Genomic DNA, 25,053 nt, shown 5'->3' with positions numbered 1-25,053 from the left:
CAACATATTTTGCTGCAATTTAAGTTATGCATGTTACAGGATTCTCTACAGATAGTATACGGTTTAATACTGGATAGAGTATGATTTTTTAAATTTGAATAAAGTTCTGATATACTCTTGGCAAGTATAGAGCTTCTTTTTAATTCTAAATCTTTGGAGATTTGAAAGGTATGAACTTTCATAAAAAACTTTATCAAATTCTTTACATTTGTAGGGATTAAGCACTACTGTAATATCCTTGAAATTTTAAAAATATTGGACTTTGATTAAAAACTTTGCCATTTTTTTCTTTTGCAATTTGAACTCATCTTTCAGTATAAATTTTCTAGTGATTAATAAGGGATGACAACACAATAAGTTGTTTTTACATTATTCAGAGTTGTAAAGATTCTCTCAAGTATGAATCCTCTCATGCATAATAACACTTGAATTATAATAATAACCTTTGCCATATTCTTTACATTTGTATAACTTTTCCCATATAAGTATGACTTTCCTGGTGTTGGGTAAGGCCTTCTCTTCCAATAAAAGCTTTACTATATTCTTTACATTTTATGGGCTCTTTCCAGTATGAATTCTCTGGTGTCTACTAGGGTTTGATCTTACATGAAAAGCTTTGCCACATTCTTTACTTTTGTATTGTTTTTCTCCAGTATGAATTCTCTGGTGTTTAGTAATATGTGATCTTTGATTAAAAGCTTTGCCACAATCTTTACATTTGTATGGTTTCTCTGCAGTATGCAATCTCTGGTGCACAATAAGGTTTTGCCTAACAGTAAAAGCCTTGCCACATTCTTTACATATGTATGGTTTCTCTCCAGTGTGAGTTCTCTTGTGAACATTAAGGCTGTATGGAACAGTAAAAGCTTTGCCACATTTTTCACATTTCTATGGTTTCTCTCCATTGTGAGTTCTCTTGTGAACATTAAGACTGTATGCAACAATGAAAGCTTTGCCACATTCTTTACATTTATATGGTTTCTCTCCAGTATGAATTATTTGGTGTTGAGTAAAGTGTGATCTTCGATGAAAACCTTTGCCACATTCTTTACATTTGTATGGTTTCTCTCCAGTATGCAATCTCTGGTGCACAATAAGGTTTTGCCTAACAGTAAAAGCCTTGCCACATTCTTTACATATATATGGTTTCTCTCCAGTGTGAGTTCTCTTGTGAACATTAAGGCTGTATGGAACAGTAAAAGCTTTGCCACATTCTTCACATTTGTATGGTTTCTCTCCAGTATGAATTCTCTGGTGTTGAGTAAGGCGTGATCTTTGATTAAAAGCTTTGCCACATTCTTTACATTTGTATGGTTTCTCTGCAGTATGCAATCTCTGGTGCACAATAAGTTTTTGCCTAACAGTAAAAGCTTTGCCACATTCTTTACATATATATGGTTTCTCTCCAGTGTGAGATCTTTTGTGAACATTAAGGCTGGACAGAACAGTAAATGTTTTGCCACATTCTTTACATTTGTATGGTTTCTCTCCAGTGTGAGTTCTCTTGTGAACATTAAGGCTGTATAGAATAGTAAAAGCTTTGCCACATTCTTTACATTTATATGGTTTCTCTCCAGTATGAATTCTCTGGTGTTGAATAAGGCATGATCTTTTATTAAAAGCTTTGCCACATTCTTTACATTTGTATGGTTTCTCTGCAGTATGCAATCTTTCGTGCACAATAAGGTTTTGCCTAGCAGCAAAAGCCTTGCCACATTCTTTACATATATATGGTTTCTCTCCAGTGTGAGTTCTCTTGTGAACATTAAGGCTGGACAGATCATTGAATGCTTTGCCACATTCTTTACATTTGTATGGTTTCTCTCCAGTGTGAGTTCTCTTGTGAACATTAAATGTGTACGGAACAGTAAAAGCTTTGCCACATTCTTTACATTTATATGGTTTCTCTCCAGTATGAATTCTCTGGTGTTGAGTAAAGTGTGATCTTCGATGAAAACCTCTGCCACATTCTTTACATTTATATGGTTTCTCTCCAGTATGAATTTTCTGGTGTTGAGTAAAGTGTGATCTTCGATGAAAAGCTTTGCCACATTCTTTACATTTGTATGGTTTCTCTCCAGTGTGAGTTCTCTGGTGTTGAATAACATATGATTTTTGATTAAAAGCTTTGCCACATTCTTTACAGTTGTATGGTTTCTCTACAGTAAATTTTTTTTGTTGTATAGTAATACTTGTAGTTTTATTAACAGCTCCTTCATAATCCTTATATTTATATTTATTTTCTTGAATATGAGAACTTGAATTAATAAATTTTGAGCATGAATTAAAAATATTTTCACTTTTATCTTTATAAAGCTTCTTTAAATGATCACGAAGATGTTTCCTATGATTTAAAAAAAGATTTTTTATTATTATTTATAGAGAATTTATAGTTTTACAGTTAAAGAAATTATATATATATATTCATTCTATTACTTAGGTAGTGACCTGTCTGAAGGTTTAAAAGACTTTTCATAATGTAGAAGTCTCTCCAAGTATGTGTATGTGTGTGTGTGTGTGTGTGTGTGTGTGTGTGTGTGTATAAACATTTAGATTAAAAATAATAGGTAAATACAAATCATCTCATATTCTTTAAAAGTCTATGCATTGGCACAAGGAGAAACTATTCATTGCATCCTTCTTTGTAAAGTAACGATCAGACTGATTACAGTAAGAGATTTCTTTTTTACTTTTTAATCTCTAGTCAACAAAAATATTGGTGAATATTACTAAATGGTACATTTTGAAATATTCTTGTTACTCCCTAAGGAATAAAATGGACTCCAGAGCAAATTTTTCATTTTTTAGAAAAAGGATATAATTCCAAAAATGCTCTGCAGACAATTTAAAGGCTCATACTGGACCTCAAAATTGACTGGCATATGTGCAGCTGCCCATTACCATCTCAACTGATGCCCCCACATCCCTGAAGTGCCATGTCATCCCTTACATACTATCACCTGCTTTTAGTTGGCAGGGTCCTCTGCAGTTATGGGACCAAGGTTGTAGTACCAACATTCTGCAGCAGCCTCAATGAGGCTACATTGTGATCTGCATCTCAGCTGGGCTTCTCAAATTTTCAGCTAGATTAACTATCACAGTGACTCTTGGTAAAAAAAAAAATCTTTGTGGGTAACTAGGTCACTGAAGTGAGTAGATGACTCTAAATTTTTTCAATGAAATTTTTTTTTGGAATATCCTGGTAATTAGGACTAGGGCATCAGCATAATCTAAAGGTCACAGTACTAAGTTTACTGGAGATTTGTGTAGGATCCAGAAAGTCTCTGGGCCAGACACTTGAAGAAAATCATCCTGATATGAATAAGTACTTACTCTACCACACTCAAAACCACAAAAAGCACAAATGTTTTTGGATTTCATCTTGGAGTCCAATTACTATAGAATATGAGGCAGTTCAAGTCAGATAGAAGTGCTGAAAAATATCAGTGTACTGTGTGTGAAATTAAAAAAAAAATTATGGAAGCCATCTGGCAGAAAAGTCTGGTATTTGCGAACTCAGAGTGAAAATCTTGCTGGTTTGAGACTGCACATCACATGTGATATTCTACCTAGCTCTGTCTATGTTCACCACTACAGTGGAGATGGGATGATCTAATAGACCCACATAGCAACATATCTTCCCAGAGATGGGTGAGTCTTGTCCATATGTCAATTAATATGTCTGCAGCAGGTTTCCTGTCATTGAAATTGCACTTCTTTCAGGGGCTGGGGTTGTGCCTCAGTGGCAGAGTGCTCGCCTAGCATGCTTGAGGTACTGAGTTCAATCCTCAGTACCACATAAATGTAAAATAAAGATATTGTGTCCACTTAAATCTTAACAATATGTATTTAAAAAAATAAATTACACTTCTTTCTTTGATTTATTCTCCTTTAAATAAAAAATTAGCCATTTTCTAGCCATTGTGATTCAGCTCTATAAAATCTATCAGGCACTCCATATCAGGCACTCTGTTTGTGCACTAGAAAATCTATCAGGCACTCCATATTTCTGAAAATAATTTCTGGTTCTGTCTCTTATTTCTTTCATAATAATTTCAGACATTTATTTTCTCAGGTGAGTCATAACCTCCTAATCAAGAAAATACTGTTGCAGGGTGCTGCATGCAACATGACATTTAGTGATTCTGCTGGTGTATGAGCCTTAAATAGTGTTGAAAGTATACCAAGACTGCTTCCAGGGACACTAAAATTATAAATAAATATTCATATTAATAATCTGAAGACTTTTATCTAATGCACACTCATGTACAGATCATTAGAAGTTTCAAAGTACAACTAATTAATCAGTATTTGTTACTGGTTTTATTTCTTTTATTAAAATGCATATTTTCAGTCTAAACATATTTATACACCTGAGTAAACTGGTTGTGTGTTTCTTTTCCTGAAGGTTATTTTAAAAATACAGATTCATAATAGCCTGATGACAGTGTATTTTTATAAATAATCATCATTTATTTGTTTTGTTCATTAAGACAGATTTTTGAACTTCCCTCTCTCCACAATTTCAATTCCTTATTTAAAACTGAATATAGTTTCCATACCTTTCCTTAATGAATTTTTGCAAAAAATATTTTATTTTCTGCTCTATTGAAAATTCTTGGTTTTGATGAGAAGACATACCTGAAAGAAATTTAAATACCAAAAGTATCCATTACTACACTGTGTTGAATATACTTTGCAAATACATAAAACAGAATTGAGGGGATAGGAATAACCAAAGAACAGTATAATTCAAGGCCATTCTTACTCAAGAAATATATGAGCTTTAGATCAAAATTATGACAAAATTTTAAGAACTTTTAAAATTCGGCTGGGATGTGGCTTATGTGGTAGGGTGTTTGCCTGGCAAGCATGAGGCCCTGGGTTCAATCATCAGCCCCACATAAAAATAAAATAAAGATGTTGTGCCCACCTAAAACTAAAAAATAAATATTTTTTAAAAAGAACTTCAAAAATCATCTTAAAAAATCAAAAACAGAGGAGAACAAAACTGAAACTGACTAATGTTACCACAACAATGTTAAATTAAAACCTCCCAGTTTAATTTTTTCATATTCTGCATCTAACTAAAATGTGTCAGAAATATGCTGGAAATATAGCTCTGTTGGTATTGTAGTTGCTTCACATGCACAAAGCCATGGGTTTGATCCCTAGCAAAACACACACACACACACACACACACACACACACACACTCACTCACATCCACAAATCTTTCTATACGTATACTTTTTAAATAATTTGAGGCCAGATTTCTTAAAATTCTGAAGCTCATTTCAAAATTACAATTCCAATGCCACAGCTTTTAAATTATGCAGTTATATATCATTGCATCTGACCTATTATTGTTTATTTTCTAACATCCAAACATTTCCCAAAATTACCATAGTGAACTATTTCAAAGGAATTTTAAATGGAAAAAAATTCAAATGACAATAACAGCACATGCAAAAAAAGAAAAAAATTGACTCAAAGAAAATACATTGTTATTTGAGAATAAGAAAATTCAGAATTGTTAATTAAGCAATGCCAAATAACTGCCTGAAAAATGTTTAATGAAAGATTTAACAATGAAGAAAATTGAACGAAATTCAGAAAAAATAGCAATAGAAAAAGTAGAAATATTCTATACATATTTTTTTAAGAAACAATGTCTGATACATTAGAAATGTGTGGAGAAAAAGAAATCAAATGCTAGAAAATCAATTAAAAGATTTAACATGAAGCATTCATAATCAAACATCCAAAACTCTTCAGATTTGTTTTTGATAGGACTAAACAAATACATTTTATTTACAAAGATACTCATATATGGTTGAGGGTTAATTTCTTAGCAGAAGACTTCCAGAATGGAATTGGAGTATATAGTCATATGTGATGAAAAAAAAAGAAATCAACCTAGAATACTGTAAGATATATAAATGCTCAAGAATTCCCTCACTTTTAGATCTGGTCTAAAAGAAATACTAAACAAAATCCTTCCAATATAAGAAACTGGCAAAAAAAAAAAAAAAAAAGGTAATATTTGAAAGATTTTGTTGAAGAATCAAAAATATGAATATAAATTTCATTTTACTGTTATTATGGTAGATAAAATATATAATTCTTATAAAATTTGAAACAATAAAGCATAAAATTATCATAAATATCTGTGAATAGGTATAAAGTAGAAAAGCAGCTTGACATCAATAGAAAATCATGACAAGTCATGTAAACACACTGATCTATGAAACACAAGTTAAAGAAGTTTAGTTAATAGTAGACAAAACTATAAGACATCAATAAAATTTGCAAAGCTACAGTAGTAAGTTCTTCCTTATCAGGAATTTAAATATAAATAAACTATTATGAAACACTAATCACAACAAAAACATGAACAACAGGAGTAAACATAATAATATGGTAACAATGTCAGATCTAAATCAATGGAAGGTTCTGTTTAGATCTATGATCACAAATAGACTAAAAAAAGCAAAGAAAGGAATACTACACTTAAAGATTGCAAAAATGATAATAATATAAAATAATCAGAAGAAAATATTATATATGGATAAATATAGCTAATCTCTGGACTTAAAATAGTAGTAAATACATATGTAACTTATATTTCCGAAACATAGAACAGAAACACCGAAGAAATTCAGTATCATAAAAAGAAACACAGTAATAATAAAAGACATCTATCCCCAATTAATGTAAAAGAATAAAATAGAATTGGAATACTACTCAGGGATTAGAAAACTTCAAAAAATATTATAAACAAATGAGGGTTAATGAGGAAATTTTCTCAGTAGTTTATGGACCATTATCCAATGAAGACCAGTTTAACAACACAAAACAAATGTTAATAGAATTACATGAAAATTGAAATTTCTTTCTAACATAATTAGTTGAAAATTTAAAATGTAAGTAATAACTAAAAATTTATAAATATGAATTTAAATCCAGTTCCAACAATTTAGCAAGGCCATAAGTAACTTAGAAAGAGGTTTCAAGCTAAAATAAAATAAGGGCTGTTGGCCAGGAATGGTAGCACATGCTGTTAATCCCAGATGTGTGGGAGGCTAAGACAGGAGGATCTAAAGTTCAATGCCAGCCTCATCAAAAGCAAGAAACTCAAACAACAGATTGAGACCATGTCTCTGAATAAAATACAAAATAGGGCTTCAGATGAGGTTCAAGAGGTGAGTGCCCATGACATCAATCCACAGTAACCCAAAAAAGAAGAGCTATGGATTTGATTTAGAGGTAAAACTCCTGTAATACAAAAAAAAAGGCTGTAACACAAAACGTCGTCTAATAAGTCCATAAAATAATTATCAAATGCTCAATATTATTTTTGAAAAAACAAAGTAAGTTATTTTTTCTAAAGTTGTGTAGTATCCAGGGTACATAAATAATTTACATATTAAAAAATTTTTAAAACTGCTTCCAGATATAAAAATAATGAAACTATATTATTAAGCAGTTTTATGTTAACACAAATTTAGATGAACAAGCTACACATAACAAAACTGAAAGTACATCAATAAGACCTCAATTTGATGCTCAAATTAAAACTTATTATAGAACTATTCTTATTATGACAATATTTAATGGAGAAAATGTGGACAGCCAATCAAATGTTCTTTCACATGAGTGCATAAAGGCAATTTGGAATGAACTTGGAAAAATTTTCAAACTTAGCTGTGTACTGGAGACCACGCCTGAAATTCTAGCAGCTCAGGAGGCTAAGATCAGAGCATTACAAGATCAAAGCCAGCTTCAAATGCACGGTATTATGAAACTCAGTGGGACTCTCTCTCTCTAAATAAAATACAAAACATAGCTGTGGATGTGGCTCAGTGGTTGAAGTGTTCCTGAATTATAACCCCAGTTTTCCCTCCCAAAGAAAGTTTTCAAGCTTTACAAGGATAAGAAATTATGTGATACCTACAATGATCAACCTCTAGGATAGTATGCTAAGTGAAATAAGTCATTCTCAAAAACACAAATACCATATGATTCTACTTATGATATTTCTAATGTACCAAAAAAATAGGCCAAAAGGAATGACATCGGGAATGGAAAGATGAGAGCCAAATAAGTACTTTTTAGGGGAAGAAATGAATTTTACTTTTATGTGATACAAAATTTTTAGAAATATCCTACAAAATAATTTGAATCAATACTACTGAACAATAAATTTAAAACACATAAAGGTAATTTAAAGTAAGTTAATGGTTTTGATGAAAATTATAATTTTATAATATATAAAAGATAAAAAACATTGTAAAAATATTTATAATTAAATGCTAAAGTCTTACTCCTAGACAAAATAACAGATTTATCTATATACATATGATAAACTTTCTAGTAATTCTGGCTATTTGGAAGACTGAAGCAGGGAAATGCAAATTCAGCTTCAATAATTTGGCAGGAATTTTCCAAAATCAAAGGGTGCTGAAGATGTAGTTCAGTATTATAACACCCCTGAGTTCACTCCCAAATATACATACATATGTCTATATATGTATTTATATAATAAAATTTAGATGAATTATATGAATAATCACATGAACAGAGCAAACAATCAAGGCACAATATACAAATCATAAACAAAACAGGGGCAATATTTACACATGTAAGTAAAAGCATATATAACTTTATTGAAAATGGGCACATGGTTAACATGTGTTTTTATTTCAACTTTTATTGTCTTCAAGTAAAAAGTCAGGAGAATTTCTATTCAGTTATAGTCACTGATGTGAGAAAATCTACTGACCAACACCGCAGCTACTCTAAACAGTGGAACTCAAAAAGAGACAAGAATTAGAGAAAACATAATCCACAAAATTCTGAATAACTCTATTACTTTAGAAATCCTTTTTATAACACTTTTCTTGTTATAGATGGACAGAATCCTGTTATTTTGTAAGTCTGTTTTTAAGGGGTATGAAATATTAAACCCTGTGGCTCACTTGTACAAGAAAAGCCCTCAGCCACTGAGCTACAGCTCCAGCCCCATAAATCCTTCCTTAAACCACATTTATCAGCTATACTTATTTTATATAGTTACTAGGAGCAGATATTGTGAATCACTGCTATTTATTACATAGCAGAAAAAAATTTCATGTAAAATCCATATAAGTATTCATAAAAAGCTCTGATAAAAATTGAGTGAATAAATATTTAAATTATATTAAAGAAACTCTTCTGTGATATTGATATATTACAAAGCTTTAACCTACAGATATTCAAAAATTTGTGCAGATTTTTCTAGGGAGTCCCCCAAGATAAATAAATATCTGGCATTATGCAAATCCTCACAGGCATTAGAGAGTACTTTTTAAACTTTAATGTAGGGAGATCATTGGAGAAATAGAAGGAGATTAAAGAATTGAGAATCATGGTAGACATAGAGGAGGGTATGCTCTTTAATGAATACAAAAGAAAGAAACCTAGGTTTGGAAAAATAATTTGTTAGATTTTAGCTTCTCAATTAACATTTTAAAATGTGATTTGCTCTTTGACATATGGACATCTTATTCTTTGCTTCAATGATTTCTACATAGTTGGATATAGAGCTACTATCACTTTTCTCTTGAAATTACAAAATTACTCTTTTGAGGGCAAAAAAAAAAAAAAAACAGCCAAAGATGACTTAGAGAAAGCAAGACATGTTTGTTAAAAACAAAATATGGCTCATTTTGTCATTTTTTTGGTAACTGTGCCTGTTTCTTAATGCTATTCTAATTAGAAAAAAAGAAAAAGAAGATATTATAGAATATTCTATTCGATTATTTTTCTTTTTTTTTCTTTCTTTTGTTTTTTTAGAACGAAAGACTAATATACATTGAACGATTTTTATTCACCAGGTTGTGAGCACTATTTTGCAAACATAGGTTAAACATAAAAAGTAAAATTGTGGGGACAAATGCATGGAGTACTTCATACATGGCATACATTAAGGGCGTCTGAGTGGCAGGCCACTCTCCTCGTGCTAGAAATATGAGTGGCAGGCTGCTTAACCTGTAGGCACAGCCCTGGGAATGAGGCCATGTGTTGCAGTCCCTGCACTTGCTCCACAGCCCACTCCTCAATTGGTAGCTGCAAGGATAGTGAGCAAACATTTGATTGGTGTATTTGTGTTTATATATATGTGTGTGTGTGTGTATACACACACACACACACGCACACACACACACACACACACACACATCCATACACGGTTACTGCACAATAAAATCAGACCTGCTTCCTGCTTGGTCTCTGGAAGTCTGAATTAGCAACTCTGCAGCCACACTCTTCTATATCCTGTTCTGTGGACCTCCATGCTGGATGAGAGAGAGCCTACACAGCTGGCACCCAAGTAGGGGTCTTAGGTAAATTTATAAGACAGAGTGTGGCTGCTTACAGAGCAGTGAGGAAGGGGGAATGGAAAACCTACAGAGTTCCACCACAGACTCACAGCTGCAAGGGCTGCACACTCTCTTAAATACTAGAGGTTTAACCTGAATAACAGAGAAGCCCAGGAATTCTGAGATATAAACACTAACCCATGGATACATGCTACTGATGGATGTGATCCTCCTATATGGGACAAGATAATGGCAAATACATGACAAGCTGAAGTGAGACAGGGGAATACTTTACCACTACATTTTTTTCCTATTATGTCAGCCATTCAGCAAAGTATAGGGTGCCCTGCTATACACTCTTATCATATAAAGATGGCCCTGAGGGAAGATGATGCTGTGAAAGACAGGGAATAAAAGATGAGGGCAACAATCTACCTCAAAGCAAGCAACTACAGCAAGCATAGAAAAGCAGATATGAGAAACTACTTCAAAGCAAGAAACCTCAAAATCTGCAGGAGGAAGACAGATGGAAAATGGTACCTCTAGCCTTCATGGTGCAGAAAGAGGTGATGACAAGTAGTTCAAGTATATCTTCTTCTACAGACAGGCAAAGATTATATTTAACATTCAGTCAATGGCAACTGCCTCATTATGAGGCAATGCCAGAGCCAGCAAAAGACTATGACAGTTTAAAATGACCAGGCCACCAGACAGACCCCAGCAATCATCTTCCAGAAACCCATTCTTGGAGGCCAGAGATCCTTTTGAAGACCTATGTAAGACAAGAGATGAAGTGGCACCCACTTTCTCCACAGAAGAGTCTTAACTGGGCTTCTCTATAAATCTTCACCATGACTGATTTTAGGACTGTCAGCAAAAGAGTCTCTGGAAAAGAGTTCCATGTAGATAAACATCCTATTTTCATGTTGCCTCCTTTTACTTGGCCACTGGCCAAAAAGATACCAGCACTCCAAATGCTGGACACGCCCTTACTAGTTTTTACTAGTTTTTCACAAGCATATCCAGTATAATAGTCTGTAGAAATGTGCAAACAAGGCTGGCCTTGAGGTAAGGCTTCGCAGAGATGTCTACATTTTTAAGATAAGGTAAGAACTGGCAAGGGCAAAAGAAAGGGAAGAAGAAGCTCTCCTCTTCTCAGGTGTTGTACTTGAAGGGCTAACTTGCCCAAAACAGTGAAAAAAACCTGCTTTTATATGAACTTCTGAAGACTGTGAACATCTGAGCCTTTCCCCTTACATGCTGCGTATAAAACTCTGAAACTACCTGAACTTGAGTTTCAGGGGATTGATTAACTGAACTAAATGCTGTACTCTCTGAACCTGTCTGCAGCAAAATAAAACTGTTTCCTGTTATTTACACTGCATTGCCTCATTTGTCCCTACAACAAGGTAAGGGAATAAAAGCCTTTCCACTCAACATGGCACCCACAACACAGCACCTTGCAACTTGGTATCCACATGCATTGGGTGCCCTGAAGAAGTTAATGATGGACTAAAAAAGATTAGCCCCTTGCAGATCAAATACTGAAATCACTTAGTCTTGAACTTAGCTGCCCTCAAGACTGGAAAGACCAAGCCACAGTATCTCTTGAGCCTGCAACAGTTTTGATTTGTAAGGCATTTTTCTATGATGAATGTGAACAGCAGGAGGATCACAATCATATCATGAATGTTGACCTCCCAGTTAAAACTTGCAGGGAGAGGGAATCTAGAGTTCCCTTGTGGTACAGGCTAAAGGCCCACCAAATTATTTCTATCTGGTGTGCCTCTGTGTTCTGAGAGCCTCGAGAAAGTTACCAGTTGGGGGAGGTACAGCTTCTATACATGGCTTAAGGTAGAAAGCCACTGAGGACTTGCCACAGTTTATTGACAGGGCAAACAAGGAGGTAGAAGGTAAGGTGTCTCATGAAAGAGCTAGGGCAGCCTTATCCAAGGAATTTATCTGGGATTGACTAAATAAGGAACATAGGGCAGCAGTGACACTGGTATGCAATGACACAATGGATAAATGGATTTTGGCCACCCAGGATATAGGGACAAAAGAAGCTCAAGCATCTTTTCAGCCTCAGACATGGCAATGGCATAAAAGCAGGACTAAAAAAGTGTGTAAATAGCTAGTCAGGTACGGCAAAAAAAAAAAAATACTGCATCTTTTCTCCCTATTGGCCCTTTACAACCTGATGGAGTGAATCCCAAAGAGTTAAGATCTAATGTTTTATGGCAAATGGATCTCACCCATTTTTTTTTTTTTGCTCCTTTGGGAAAGTTACCAAATATTAATGTAATTATTGATGTCTATTCAGGCTGTGGAGTGGACACAGCCTCAACAGGAGAAACCACAAACAGGTCATTTCCCATCTACTTAAATGATTTGGAATCACAAATATCCCCATGTCTATTAAAACAGACAATGGGCCAACCTATACTAGCAAGACATTCAAGCAGTTTGCAATGATTGGCATATACAGCACTTAACTGGCATCCCCTAAAATACTTAGACTCAAGACATCATAGAAAGAACAAACAAGGAATCAAAGAGAATGCTACATAACAAAGGGGTGAAATTGTACCAAGTCACCTAGTGATGCCTTGAAAAGAATCTTATTTGCTTCAAATTTTCTTTCAACTTCAAATTTTTCTATAGAAATAGCAGCCCATAAGCATTGCCCCCTTCCCCACTTGAGGCCCTCCCATCTACCTAAGTTCTCATGAAATGATCCAACAACAAATTCAAGGGATGGTCCTGGGTCCCATCTAACCATGGGTCAAGGGTTTACATATGTTAACAGGAGCCTCACCCCACCTGTGTGCCTGCCAGAAAGTCAAGCCTTGGACTCCCATAGCCACTGACAAAGAAAATTAAGGAACTAACTCTGGAGGAAAAAAAAAACTAAAAAATAAAAGACTCAGTAACACAAATGGTCCTCAAGTAAAGTAAACTGGGGTGATAAGAATGTCTTGTTGAACAAGCCACCAGATTGCCTTTTTTGCCTGATGGTTACTCCATCCCTTTGCCTATGACAATGGTCCTAGTATGCTAAAGCTCACTAGTAACAGTGAAGCCTCTCATGAGGTAAATTGTGGTTTGGTCACTAGGCTACCACCTTTAGCAGTGGCTAATTGTTAAGGGGCTTTACTCAAGCTCTTCCCTAAGAATTCCAACATTATTGATGCTTAGTTATCCATTAAGGAGATAGCCATACCATGGAATACCAGCATTTCTATACCTACTTTGCCCATTTGTTTCTAAGTAGTAGATAATGAAACCTATACTCCAGGCAGTCCCCTCTGTTTTGCTCTTACCACTGAAACTATTGTTCATAAGTATGATAAGTCATATGTTGGGCTATCTCTCACTGAGCTTATAGTTATAGTTAATGCTATCTATACCTATGGCCTCCCCCATGGCAAATGTAAGAAAATCTTACTGCCAACATGGCCAAAAATACTGTTTGGAAAGCCCCCTTCAGATAATCTTAGCATCCCATGGAATCAATGTGTCACTGCCATATCTTATCTCCTTGATAAGAGGAATTTATCTCAGTTAGAAAAACATCTATGTGCCTGGGTGTGAATGTCTAGTGCGTTCAGGTCCCTGGGTAAGGGTCGTGAAGAACTCAGAACACAGGGGATGCAGAGCAAAGGCAGCAAATGCAACTGCATGCTGATGTTTATTTCATAGTTCCTTTTATACACTTCTTAACATAAGGCAAACAATTCTTCAATAACACTTTGCCCACACTGCCCAGGTAATACACTTTTATAAGTACACAAAGCTATATTCAGATTGTTCCTATTTATTTGCTCAGTAAAGCCAAGAGTTCCTTTATACACTTTATCTAATCATCTGAGGCTGCATGTGTTTCTTTTGTATGAACTGTTCCCATGCTAAGCATGCCAAGAGCCTCTCCCTGTTGGCCCAAGTATGCAGAACTTGTGACTTGAGGTAAGGGGAAGAGAACATATTCTCCTCCTAGCTTGGGCATGCCTCAGCTGACCTTTGTCTCAGCCACTGTTCTTACACAACCTTGGGCTTAGGGGGCTTCAATAAGCATACTAAACCTTAACACCTGGGCATGTGCAACTCTCTGGAATGTAACTGATGTGCCCCCAAACCAGATGGGCTACTGCAGCAACTGCTACATGGGACCAGTCATTACAATTTGTATGCAGAAAATCACTATGATATGATGGATATCACACCAATATTACTAGCTGCTAGACCAATCTAATGGGCAGCAGTCAGTTGGATGAATCAGTCTATATTGAGTTCAGACCCTGACCATTGATTTGCCTTTGTGCCAAATTATACCCATACCCACAATGCACAAGCTTCTGTAATGCCACTCTTTGCCATGCTAATAATCAATAATACTTATGGCATAAATATCACTCTTACAGAGATTCTTTGTGCAGCCAATACATCCTGCTGTTTCACAAATTGCCTAATCCCTGTTATGAAAGCTAAATATATATTTATCCTCAGAGTGCCCCAAGTAATCTGGCTTTCAGTGAATCTGTCCAGAGAATGGACGAGTCCATGGGACCTGGAGATGAAGAATCTTTTGAATGAGACCCACACTGGGCAAAGCATGCAATTAGCCTCATCATTGCTGGGATTATTGCCCTGGTAGCCTCCATTACCACCACAACTGCTGCCGCTGCTTTACTCACTCAGAGTATTGAGAATGCTCAGACTGTAAACAATTTGTTTACTGCCATGGCAGTAGTCTTTTCCATTCCAAATGACTTTGTTGCAGTCCCTGCACTGTTCCATGGCTCCGTGGCTCCATGGACCACTCCTCAATTGGTAGCTGCAAGAACAGTTAGCAGACATTGCATTGGTGTCTGCCTCTAATCTGCTTAGCTACTGCCTGAATATGTATATACATGATAACTGTGCAATCAAATCAGACTTGCTTTCTGCTTGGTCTCCAGAGGTATTGATTAGTGACTCCAGAGCCACACTGTCCTCTACCCTGTTCTGTAGACCTCCACATTGGATGAGAGAGCCCACATAGAAAATCTTAAACATTTTCTTTTCTACATCAACAAATTCTCAATCTTCATCATAAAATCAAGAATCTAAAATTATTCATGCAGAATACAAGCTGCCCAAAGACATTCTACAAATTAAATAAATAAATAATGACAGTGGATTAGAAATTCTGAAGGAAGTTTATGCTTACCCACAAAGACCAGGTTTCTATAGACCTCTAACATCACATCACCATATAAAGTCTGCTGATCTGGGTCCAAGCATTTCCACTCCTCTTCAGAAAAATCAATGATCACATCCTTGAATGTCAATGGTTCCTAAAATATAAATGAGTAAATATAGTTCATATCAACTATATTATCATTGACACAGTTTTTTAATATACAGAAGTTCTAATGAGATTTATAAGAGCAGGGTTTCACATAGAAGAGTGACATCAATCATTCAGTACGATACTTTTTATGCATTGCTGGGGATTGAAGTCAAGACTATATGCATGTAAGGCACGCACTATAACAACTGAGTTATATTCCCAGACCCAATAATTAGTTATCAGCAGTGGAATTGGTGAATAAATGTGTTATAATGAAACCCAGAGAGCAGAACCTGTGAAGCAAAATTCTGAAGCAAAAGAGGGTAAAGAAAAAAATTCCAACTTAATTCTAATGTATAAATAACAGTTGCAATAAGTAACTGTCTATTCAAAAAAGTACATAAAAACTAAAAAATGATACTTGAGATATGCATAGTAAACTTATAAGTAATAACAAGACTCATAGGACAGGGGTAACCTCTATGTGTAGAATATACATGAGATCAATTAGACACACAAAAAATTCTAACAGGCAACATATTACTTAAATGGCAGTGTTCAGAACTGTCTATATTCTTATTACTTAAGCAAGCCTTAAAACAAGTACTTAATTTATATATATATTTATACTTTATTTATATATATATATATATATATATATATATATATATATATATATATACTTTTTCAGACTACAATAACACAACTCATTTTAAAAGTAATAAAATTAAAGTTTTAAATATCAATCTATTATAAAACACTTAGGTATTTGGGCATGTTTAAATTACATGACACAGAGTTATAACAAAAGAAGCAATAAAAAAGCAAATCAAGTGAATATAGTATAAATCCCACAGTTCATAAGAAAATTGACACATTAGGTTAAATATTCGAAGATTTGGTGAACCACTCTCATTGTGCAAGTATAACCCCACAACTCATGAGTGAGAGAATACTAAGAAGGTGAGCAAAATATTCTGAAAGATTCTTGCACTTTAATCACCTCCCTGAGGATGTGAAAATAGTCCCTCTTCCAGGGTTTCAATTTTCACCAAAGAGTAAACACAGACCTAGAGTTAGTTTAAGGTTCTGATCTCTGATGTCTTTTTTCCTAAAAAGTTTTTTTTTTTCATATAATAATTTTTTTTATTGGTTGTTCACAACATTACAAAGCTCTTGACATAGCATATTTCATACTTTAGATTGAAGTGGGATATGAACTCCCAATTTTACTTCAAATGCAGATTGCAGAATCACGTCAGATATACATCCACAATTTTACATAATGTCCTATTAGTAATTGTTGTATTCTGCTACCTTTCCTATCCCCTACTATCCCCCCTCCCCTTCCCTCACATGTTCTCTCTCTACCCCATCTACTGTAATTCATTTCTCTTCTTGTTTATTTTCCCATTCCCCTCACAATCTCTTATATGTAATTTTGTATAGCAATGAGGGTCTCCCTTAATTTCCATGCAATTTCCCTTTTCTCTCCCTTTCCATCCCATCTCTTGTCTCTGTTTAAAGTTAATCTTCCTGCTCTTCCTCCTTGCTCTGTTCATAGTTGTTCTCATTATATCAAAGAAGACATTCGGTATTTGTTTTTTAGGGATTGGCTAGCTTCACTAAGCATAAACTGCTCTAGTGCCATCCATTTCCCTGCAAATTCTATGATTTTGTCATTTTTAAGTGCTGCGTAATGTTCCATGGTGTATAAATGCCACATTTTTTTTATCCATTCATCTATTGAAGGGCATCTGGGTTGGTTCCACAGTCTAGCTATTGTGAATTGTGCTTCTATGAAAATCGATGTGGCAGGATCCCTCTAAAGAGCTTTTTTTTAAAAAAAAAATTATGGATTTAAACCAGAGGCACTATAACACTGAGTTGCATTTCCAGAAGGTTTGATCTTTTTTTATTGAAATTTGAGACAGTGACTCACCAAGTTGCTTAGTTTATATCGAAATTACTGAGACTGCACTCAAATTGGCCATCTTTCTTCCTCATTCTTTCACATTTCTGGGATTAATTATAGGTGTGTACCACCACACCTTACTCTGCACCCACTTTTGATACAAAATATGCAAATTTGCACAGCAATCAATGTTCCAAAAACTAGTTATCCAACAATTTAATTCTGATGACCCTTAACAGATGCCAAAAGTTTAGGTTTATTACTATATAATTTCAATAAATTGGGGGTCTCTACAACTACACTTTGAAGTTACACAATCTGATAGAACTAATCATTGAACAAAAGAGCACAATTATGTATACAAGGTTCTTATAAAATCAATAAATCAGAAAGATGACAATAGAATACATGAATAGAAAATGAAAAAAGTCAGAGGAAGATGGGGCACTACATAGACCATTTTAGGAAACACCTGGTTGAAGATATTACCTTCAGTTTTGGTGTTCTGCTACAACAGTGAAGAGCCTAATTCCCATTATAATTTAGAAGGTCTTCACTATTTTAAATATGGTAATTCAGATACTCATTCTGCATATTCCTATTTTCTCATAGAAAATTAGTTGAACACGGTTTTTCATACCTTAATGAATTTATTTTATTTTTTTATTAGTTGTTCAAAACATTACATAGCTCTTGACATATCATATTTCATACATTTGATTAAAGTGGGTTATGAATTCCCATTTTTACCCCATATACAGATTGCAGAATCACATCTGTTATACATCTACGTTTTTACATACTGCCATACCAGTGTCTGTTGCATTCTGCTGCCTTTCCTATCCTATACTATCCCCCCCTCTCCTCCCCTCCCCTCCCCTCCCATCTTCTCTCTCTACCCCATCTACTGTAATTCATTTCTCTCCTTTGTTTTTTTCTCTTTCCCTTCACTTCCTCTTATATGTAATTTTGTATTACAATGAGGGTCTCCTTTCATTTCCATGCAATTTCCCTTTTCTCTCCCTTTCCCTCCCACCTCTCATTTAATGTTAATCTTCTTCTCATGCTCTTCCTCCCTACTCTGTTCTTAGTTTCTCTCCTTATATCAAAGCAGACATTTGGCATTTGATTTTTAGGGATTGGCTAGCTTCATTTAGCACAATCTGCTCTACTGCCATCCATTTCTCTGCAAATGCCATAATTTGGTCATTTTTTAGAGTGGAGGAATACTCCCTTGTGTATAAATGCCACTTTTTTTATCCATTCATCTATTGAAGGGCATCTAGGTTGGTTCTACAGACTAGCTATTGTGAATTGTGCTGCTATGAACATTGATGTAGTAGTATCCCTATAGTATGCTCTTTTAAAGTCATTAGGGAATATTCCAAGAAGGGGAATAGCTGGGTCAAATGGTGGTTCCATTCCCAGATTTCCCAGGAATCTCCATACTGCTTTCCAAATTGACAACACCAATATGCAGTCCCATGAGCAATGTACAAGTGTACCCTTTTCCCCACATCCTTGCTAGCACTTGTTGTTTGACTTCATAATGGCTGCCAAACTTACTGGAGTGGGATGGTATCTTAGGGTGGTTTTGATTTGCATTTCTCTGACTTCTAGAGGTGGTGAGCATTTTTTCATGTACTTGTTGATTGTTTGTATGTCCTCCTCTGAGAAGTGTCTATTCAGGTCATTGGCCCATTTATTGATTGGGTTATTTGTTTTCTTATTGTTTAATTTTTTGAGTTCTTTGTATACTCTAGATATTAGGGCTCTATCTGAAGTGTGAGGAGTAAAAATTTGTTCTCAGGATAGGAACTCTATTTACCTCTTTTATTGTTTCTCTTGCTGAGAAAAAACTTTTTAGTTTGAGTGAGTCCCATTTGTTGATTCTTCTTTTTAACTCTTGTGCTATGGGTGTCCTATTAAGGAATTTGGAGCCCGACCCCACAGTATGTAGATTGGAGCCAACTTTTTCTTCTATCAGATGCAGAGTCTCCGTTTTGATATCAAGCTCCTTGATCCATTTTGAGTTAACTTGTGCATGGTGAGAGAAAGGGTTTCAGATTCATTTTGTTGCATATGGATTTCCAGTTTTCCCAGCACCATTTGTTGAAGATGCTATTCTTCCTCCATTACATGCTTTTAGCCCCTTTGTCAAAACTAAGATAGTTGCAGTTTTGTGGATTAGTCTCTGTGTCCTCTATTCTGTACCATTGGTCCACCTGTCTGTTTTGGTACCAGTACCATGCTGTTTTTCTTAGTAATCTCTGTAGTATAGTTTGAAGTCTGGTAACACTATACCACCTGATTCACTCTTCCTGCTTAGAATTGCTTTTGCTATTCTGGGACTTTTATTTTTCCATATAAATTGCATGATTGCTTTATCTATTTCTACATTGCATTAAGCCTATAAAGAACTTTTGGGAATATCGCCATTTTGATCATGTTAGCTCTGCCTAGCCATGAACAGGGTATATTTTTCCATCTTCTGAGATCCTCTTCTATTTCTCTCTTTAGGATTCTGTAGTTTTCATTGTATAAATTTTTCACCTTTTTTGTTAGGTTGATTCCCAAGTATTTTATTTATTTTTTGAGGATATTATGAATGGGGTGGTTGTCCTCATTTCCATTTCAGAAAATTTGTTGCTGATTTACAGGAATGCCTTTGATTAATGCATGTTGATTTTATATCCTGCCACTTTGCTGAATTCATTTATTAGCTCTAGTAAATTCTTTGTAGAACCTTTTGGGACTTCTAGGTATAGGATCATGTCATCCACAAATAGTGATAATTTAAGTTCTTCTTTTCCTATCTTTATGCCTTTAATTTCTTTTGTCTAATTGCTCTGGCCAGTATTTTGAGAACTATATTGAATAGAAGTGGTGAGAGAGGGCATTTCTATCTTGTTCTGTATTATAGGAATACAGCTACATCAATGTTCATAGCAGCACAATTCACAATAGCTAGACTGTGGAACAAACCCAGATGCTCTTTAATAGATGAATGGATTAAAAAAAATGTGGCATTTATACACAATGGAGTATTACTCGTCACTAAAAAATGACAAAATCATGGCAAAAAAAATCAACTCTACCAGGAGATAAAGACTTAAAAAAAAATCAAACAGTAATCCTAGAAATGCAGCAAAACATAGAGCTAGTTGAACACTTTTACATTCAGTGGTCAGAACAAAATATTGTGACATAATGTAACTTAAAGGTCTCCTTTATGTACAACCCTTAGAACATTGAGCCATCTCATGTTCGCCTAAAAAAACATACACACTATTTTTCTAAAAAACTCTTAAGTATTGACTGCATTAAGGATAATAATTTTTTAATTTGGCATTTTGATTTATTTTTTTGATACTGGGGCACTCTACAAGTGAGGTACATTTATAGTCCTTTTAATTTATTTTTCATTTGAGACAGGGTATCACTAAGTTGCTCCACTAAGCTTCAATTTGTAATCTTTCCACATCAACCTCGAAGTAGTTGTAATTACTGGCAAGTTCTAATATGCCCATCAAGATATAAATTTTTGGGCTGGGGATGTGGCTCAAGCAGTATCGTGCTCACCTGGCATGTGTGCAGCCCAGGTTCGATCCTCAGTACCACATACCAACAAAGATGTTGTGTCTGCCGAAAACTAAAAAATAAATATCAAAATTCTCTCTCTCTCTCTCTCTCTCTCTCTCTCTCTCTCTCTCTCTCTCTCTTTCTCTCTCTTTAAGAAAAAAAAAGATATAAATTTTCTACCCTCCTTTTACTTCTGTATTTGTTCTTCCATCTAAAACCCAGCCATCCACATTCTAATATTTGAGATGCATCCATATCTTATATTTGTTGATTTTCCAGTATTGCAATATATATATTTAGAAAAAAAAGTGCCACTTATTACACATATCTGAATTTGTCCAATCTGATAGTCTAGAAACAGTTCCACAACAATGAAAATTATAACCATGGATAGAATTAAGAACTGACTTAATCATCAGTGGTATTCTTTTACAGTCTAAAAAATTGACGATAGTGTGAATATAATTTTACTCTAAAATTTGCCTGTATCTTTCCTGTTTGGAAACATTTTTTTAACTTTCAAATATTAGTGATACATTGTATTTCATAGCTAATGAGAATGTTAGATTAAAATCAGTCATTCTTCATTTACCATCCTATTTGCTTAAATACCCAAACTTGAGACATTGCACTATTCCTTACAATCGGCATTAAGTAAGTTTTCCCTTCAAAACTTCTGCACAAAATACAATAGGATGTTTTTTTTCCTATTATTTGGTATAATTCATTCTCCTTTCAAATTCTGACACATTATCATCTATATTCCTTAGATGAGTAAGAGGAAATAAGATACAGATCGTCTTTGCCTTTCTATTAAGTTCCAGAATCAATATGGCTGACAAGCAATGTGTTTCTGGGACCTGAATCTAACATTTGGGAACAATAATATTAACATTCCAATATATAATCTATTTAGATAAAACCTATTCAGAATATTCCTGTAATCTCTACAGTATCCACCCAGTCCAACAAGGTGCTTTATTCCCCAACCTCAAAATGCTGTATAGGAAGAGATTATTATACACAGGTTGGTAGTCTCTAGGTAAATCTAAAAACATGGCAGATATGGACTCCTTGAGTAAACTTCATGCAATTCTTACACCAAAGACCAGTCATAGACATGGTAGATATTAAAAAGATATCACAATCTAAAGTTTCTTAAGGAGGCCCTTAACTTACTGCTTATGCTGATGAAAGAAAGAGATGAGAGGTTAAAAGATTGTTTATTTTAGTACAAAGGATTGATCTCAGGAATGCTTAACCACAGAGTAACATTCTCCTTCCTCTTTTATTTTGTATCCTCAAACTTTTGAGCCTCCTACCTCAGCCTACAAAAATTCTAGAATTATTGATGTTCATCTTCACATGTATAATTATGTACAAATAGTTTTTAGAGAGTTTCATGTTATATTTTTTATCTAAAGTAAAAGTGTGCACACACACTTTTTTAAAACAAATTTCATCCATAACTCAGAGAAAAAGATTAATTAAAATCCTGTGTTATTTGAAATGTACCACAGGGAAACATGTTTCATGATATAGTGAATTAGCTGAAAAAAAATGACATTTAGAAAAATCATGCTTACCATACATTTGGAAATTGCACCAACAAAATAAAAAATACCTGGGAAGGAAAAAGAAACTGTAAACCCCATGGGCCACATCAGTTCCCAAATATCAATTATTTATATCAGTGAGAATTCTCATGCATGACCCTTTCTTTCTTTAACATCCACTGAAGGGGTTTGGGATAGTAAACACAGTTAGTTTGGGGCCAGGCTGAGGACATCAATTTTACACAGGACAAAAATGTAGTAACAGTAAACCCCACTATGTGTACCAGTGTTGATATGATATTGAGTTCTATCAAATTTGAACTAGGGTTAACAATTAACAAAGATGACCTAAGGAAAGCCCAGATTTCCACAATTAGTTCTAACTACTGTCACCCAGCTCCTATTATCTGTTTTTGTAATGCCCAGTCCTGTAGTCTTACCAATTCTACAACTAGTTTAGTCCCTGATGGTCAGAGTAAAAGAGCATGTGACAGAGGCCCCAAGGCATCACAAAACCTGAACATGAATTCAGAGATTTGCCTGAGACAGAGATAAATGTCTCCCAAATTTTGAAGCACATCCTCTATTTATTCGATGTTTTTCTGATTGAATAATTATCCCCTCAATCACTCCTGAATGAATAATTTTTACCTGAATAGAAAAAACTACCAAGCCAAGACCCCTCTGTTCTCGAGTGTCAGGTGAAAAAATTTAACTCAGGCTACAGGTCCCAAGATTGGCAGGATCTTGATTATATTCATTTTCAGAGATACCTTTCATTGTGCAAGAAGACCTGGACATATAAGAGGGTTATATGTATTTAATGTTGATTATAATGTTATATCAATTATCAATGACAATAAGATCAGTGACAGAATCACAATTGCAAATGATACAGTGAGATTTATTTTACATCTTTAAGTTGAATAATCTTCCATCCCTGGTTTCATTTTTAATTTTTTTTATGGTTACAGGCATAGACCCCATATATGCATTACTGAGCTATATCCCCAGTTGTTTTTAAATTTTATTTTTTTCATGGTCTCACTAAGTCATTGAATTTTGTCCTAGCTGGTGATGTACATTCTTTAGTCTCATGTGCCACTAGAATTACAGGTAAGCACCAATACACTGAGTTTGTATTTAGGAATTTTGAAGATGTAGGTAGATTTTAGAAAAAGCAGACAATCTTCTACAGAACCAAAGTTCATTGAAAACAAAATGAGAATTATATGTGGAACTACTTTTAGAGGTCATAAGTAAAATAACTGCAAAAAATGTAATAATTTGTAAGTAAATTACTATAATTCTTATAATTTATAAAGTCTCAAATAATTTTCATTAAATTTTCAAATCTCACACTGTTTTCCACTTATAATACTTCTCAATGAATATCAGCCACATTCAAAGAACTCATTAGCTACATGTGGCAAATTGCTGGCAAATTGCAAGTGTATAACTCAGGGCTCTGTTTTCTCTTACTGCAGGAAATTTAATAAATAAGAAAACTACATTTTTATCAGAAGTGAGAAAATATGTCTTTTTTTGCCAATACTCCTCCTTTGAAACAATAAAAAAGAAATGATTTCTATTAGACAAAGAAGGATGCTATGAGATGAGAATTAAAAAAGTCAGGACATACGTCACAACTACTACCTGGCAAGGTCACTAGACCTTTCAGATACTAGAGATTTAACAAATGATGTTACAACCAAGGGGGAAAGATTTACATGTCTTCACATTTCTACATACATTGACATCAAAATTTAGTTGTGAAAGAAAAGATACAAACTTTTTATTTTGCCATTGAGTTTTCACCCTACTGATCTGGCTATGGTTTTCTGGTTCATCTTTTGTCCTAGTATATGCTGTGATTTAAATAATAATAAATTTTTTAATTGTACATGAGTTTCTGTATAACACAAAATGATTTAATAAAACTTTCAACATTACATCAAAGGAAATAAAATCAGTTCTTCTTGCATGCTTACATCTATTCAGTTAACTTGAAATCAGAAAGTCTTAAATTCTGGCATGCTGTTTAAATTTGATATATTTGTTTATGAGCTATCAAGTATGACATACTAAACTGAAAGTGACTAATTCATAATTAAAATGATCAGTTTATGAGTAATCCCAATGTAGACTGGGTTTAGCCCAGCTAAACCCAGTGATTTCAGCAGGGATACTTCAAGAATATGTTCTGCTATTTGACATGGTATCCCTCCTACTGGAATAGAGATTACAGTCCACTGTGGCATTTTTATTCTCATTCACATGGTCTCTTCTCCTTCATAAGTCTAATGTG

The 25,053-nt window shown here is 34.4% G+C and overlaps 1 protein-coding gene across 1 annotated transcript in view; it reads right to left on the bottom strand.

Annotated features, from left to right (window-relative positions):
• Positions 1-233: 233 nt before the first annotated feature.
• Positions 234-25,053, bottom strand: part of LOC144367617 (uncharacterized) — a 59,372-nt gene continuing 34,552 nt past the window's right edge. Inside the window, 4 exon segments of the mRNA XM_078024695.1 lie at positions 234-555; positions 558-2,344; positions 4,563-4,641; positions 15,570-15,696. Of these exon segments, the coding sequence (XP_077880821.1) occupies positions 458-555; positions 558-2,344; positions 4,563-4,641; positions 15,570-15,696 (2,091 nt within the window). The 3' untranslated portion in view covers positions 234-457.

The sequence above is a fragment of the Ictidomys tridecemlineatus genome, chromosome 10 (assembly GCF_052094955.1).
Source record: "Ictidomys tridecemlineatus isolate mIctTri1 chromosome 10, mIctTri1.hap1, whole genome shotgun sequence".
Taxonomy (NCBI): Eukaryota; Metazoa; Chordata; class Mammalia; order Rodentia; family Sciuridae; genus Ictidomys; species Ictidomys tridecemlineatus.
The sequence above is the reverse complement of the archived record's forward strand: the minus strand, read 5'-3'. Positions and strand labels throughout refer to the sequence as shown.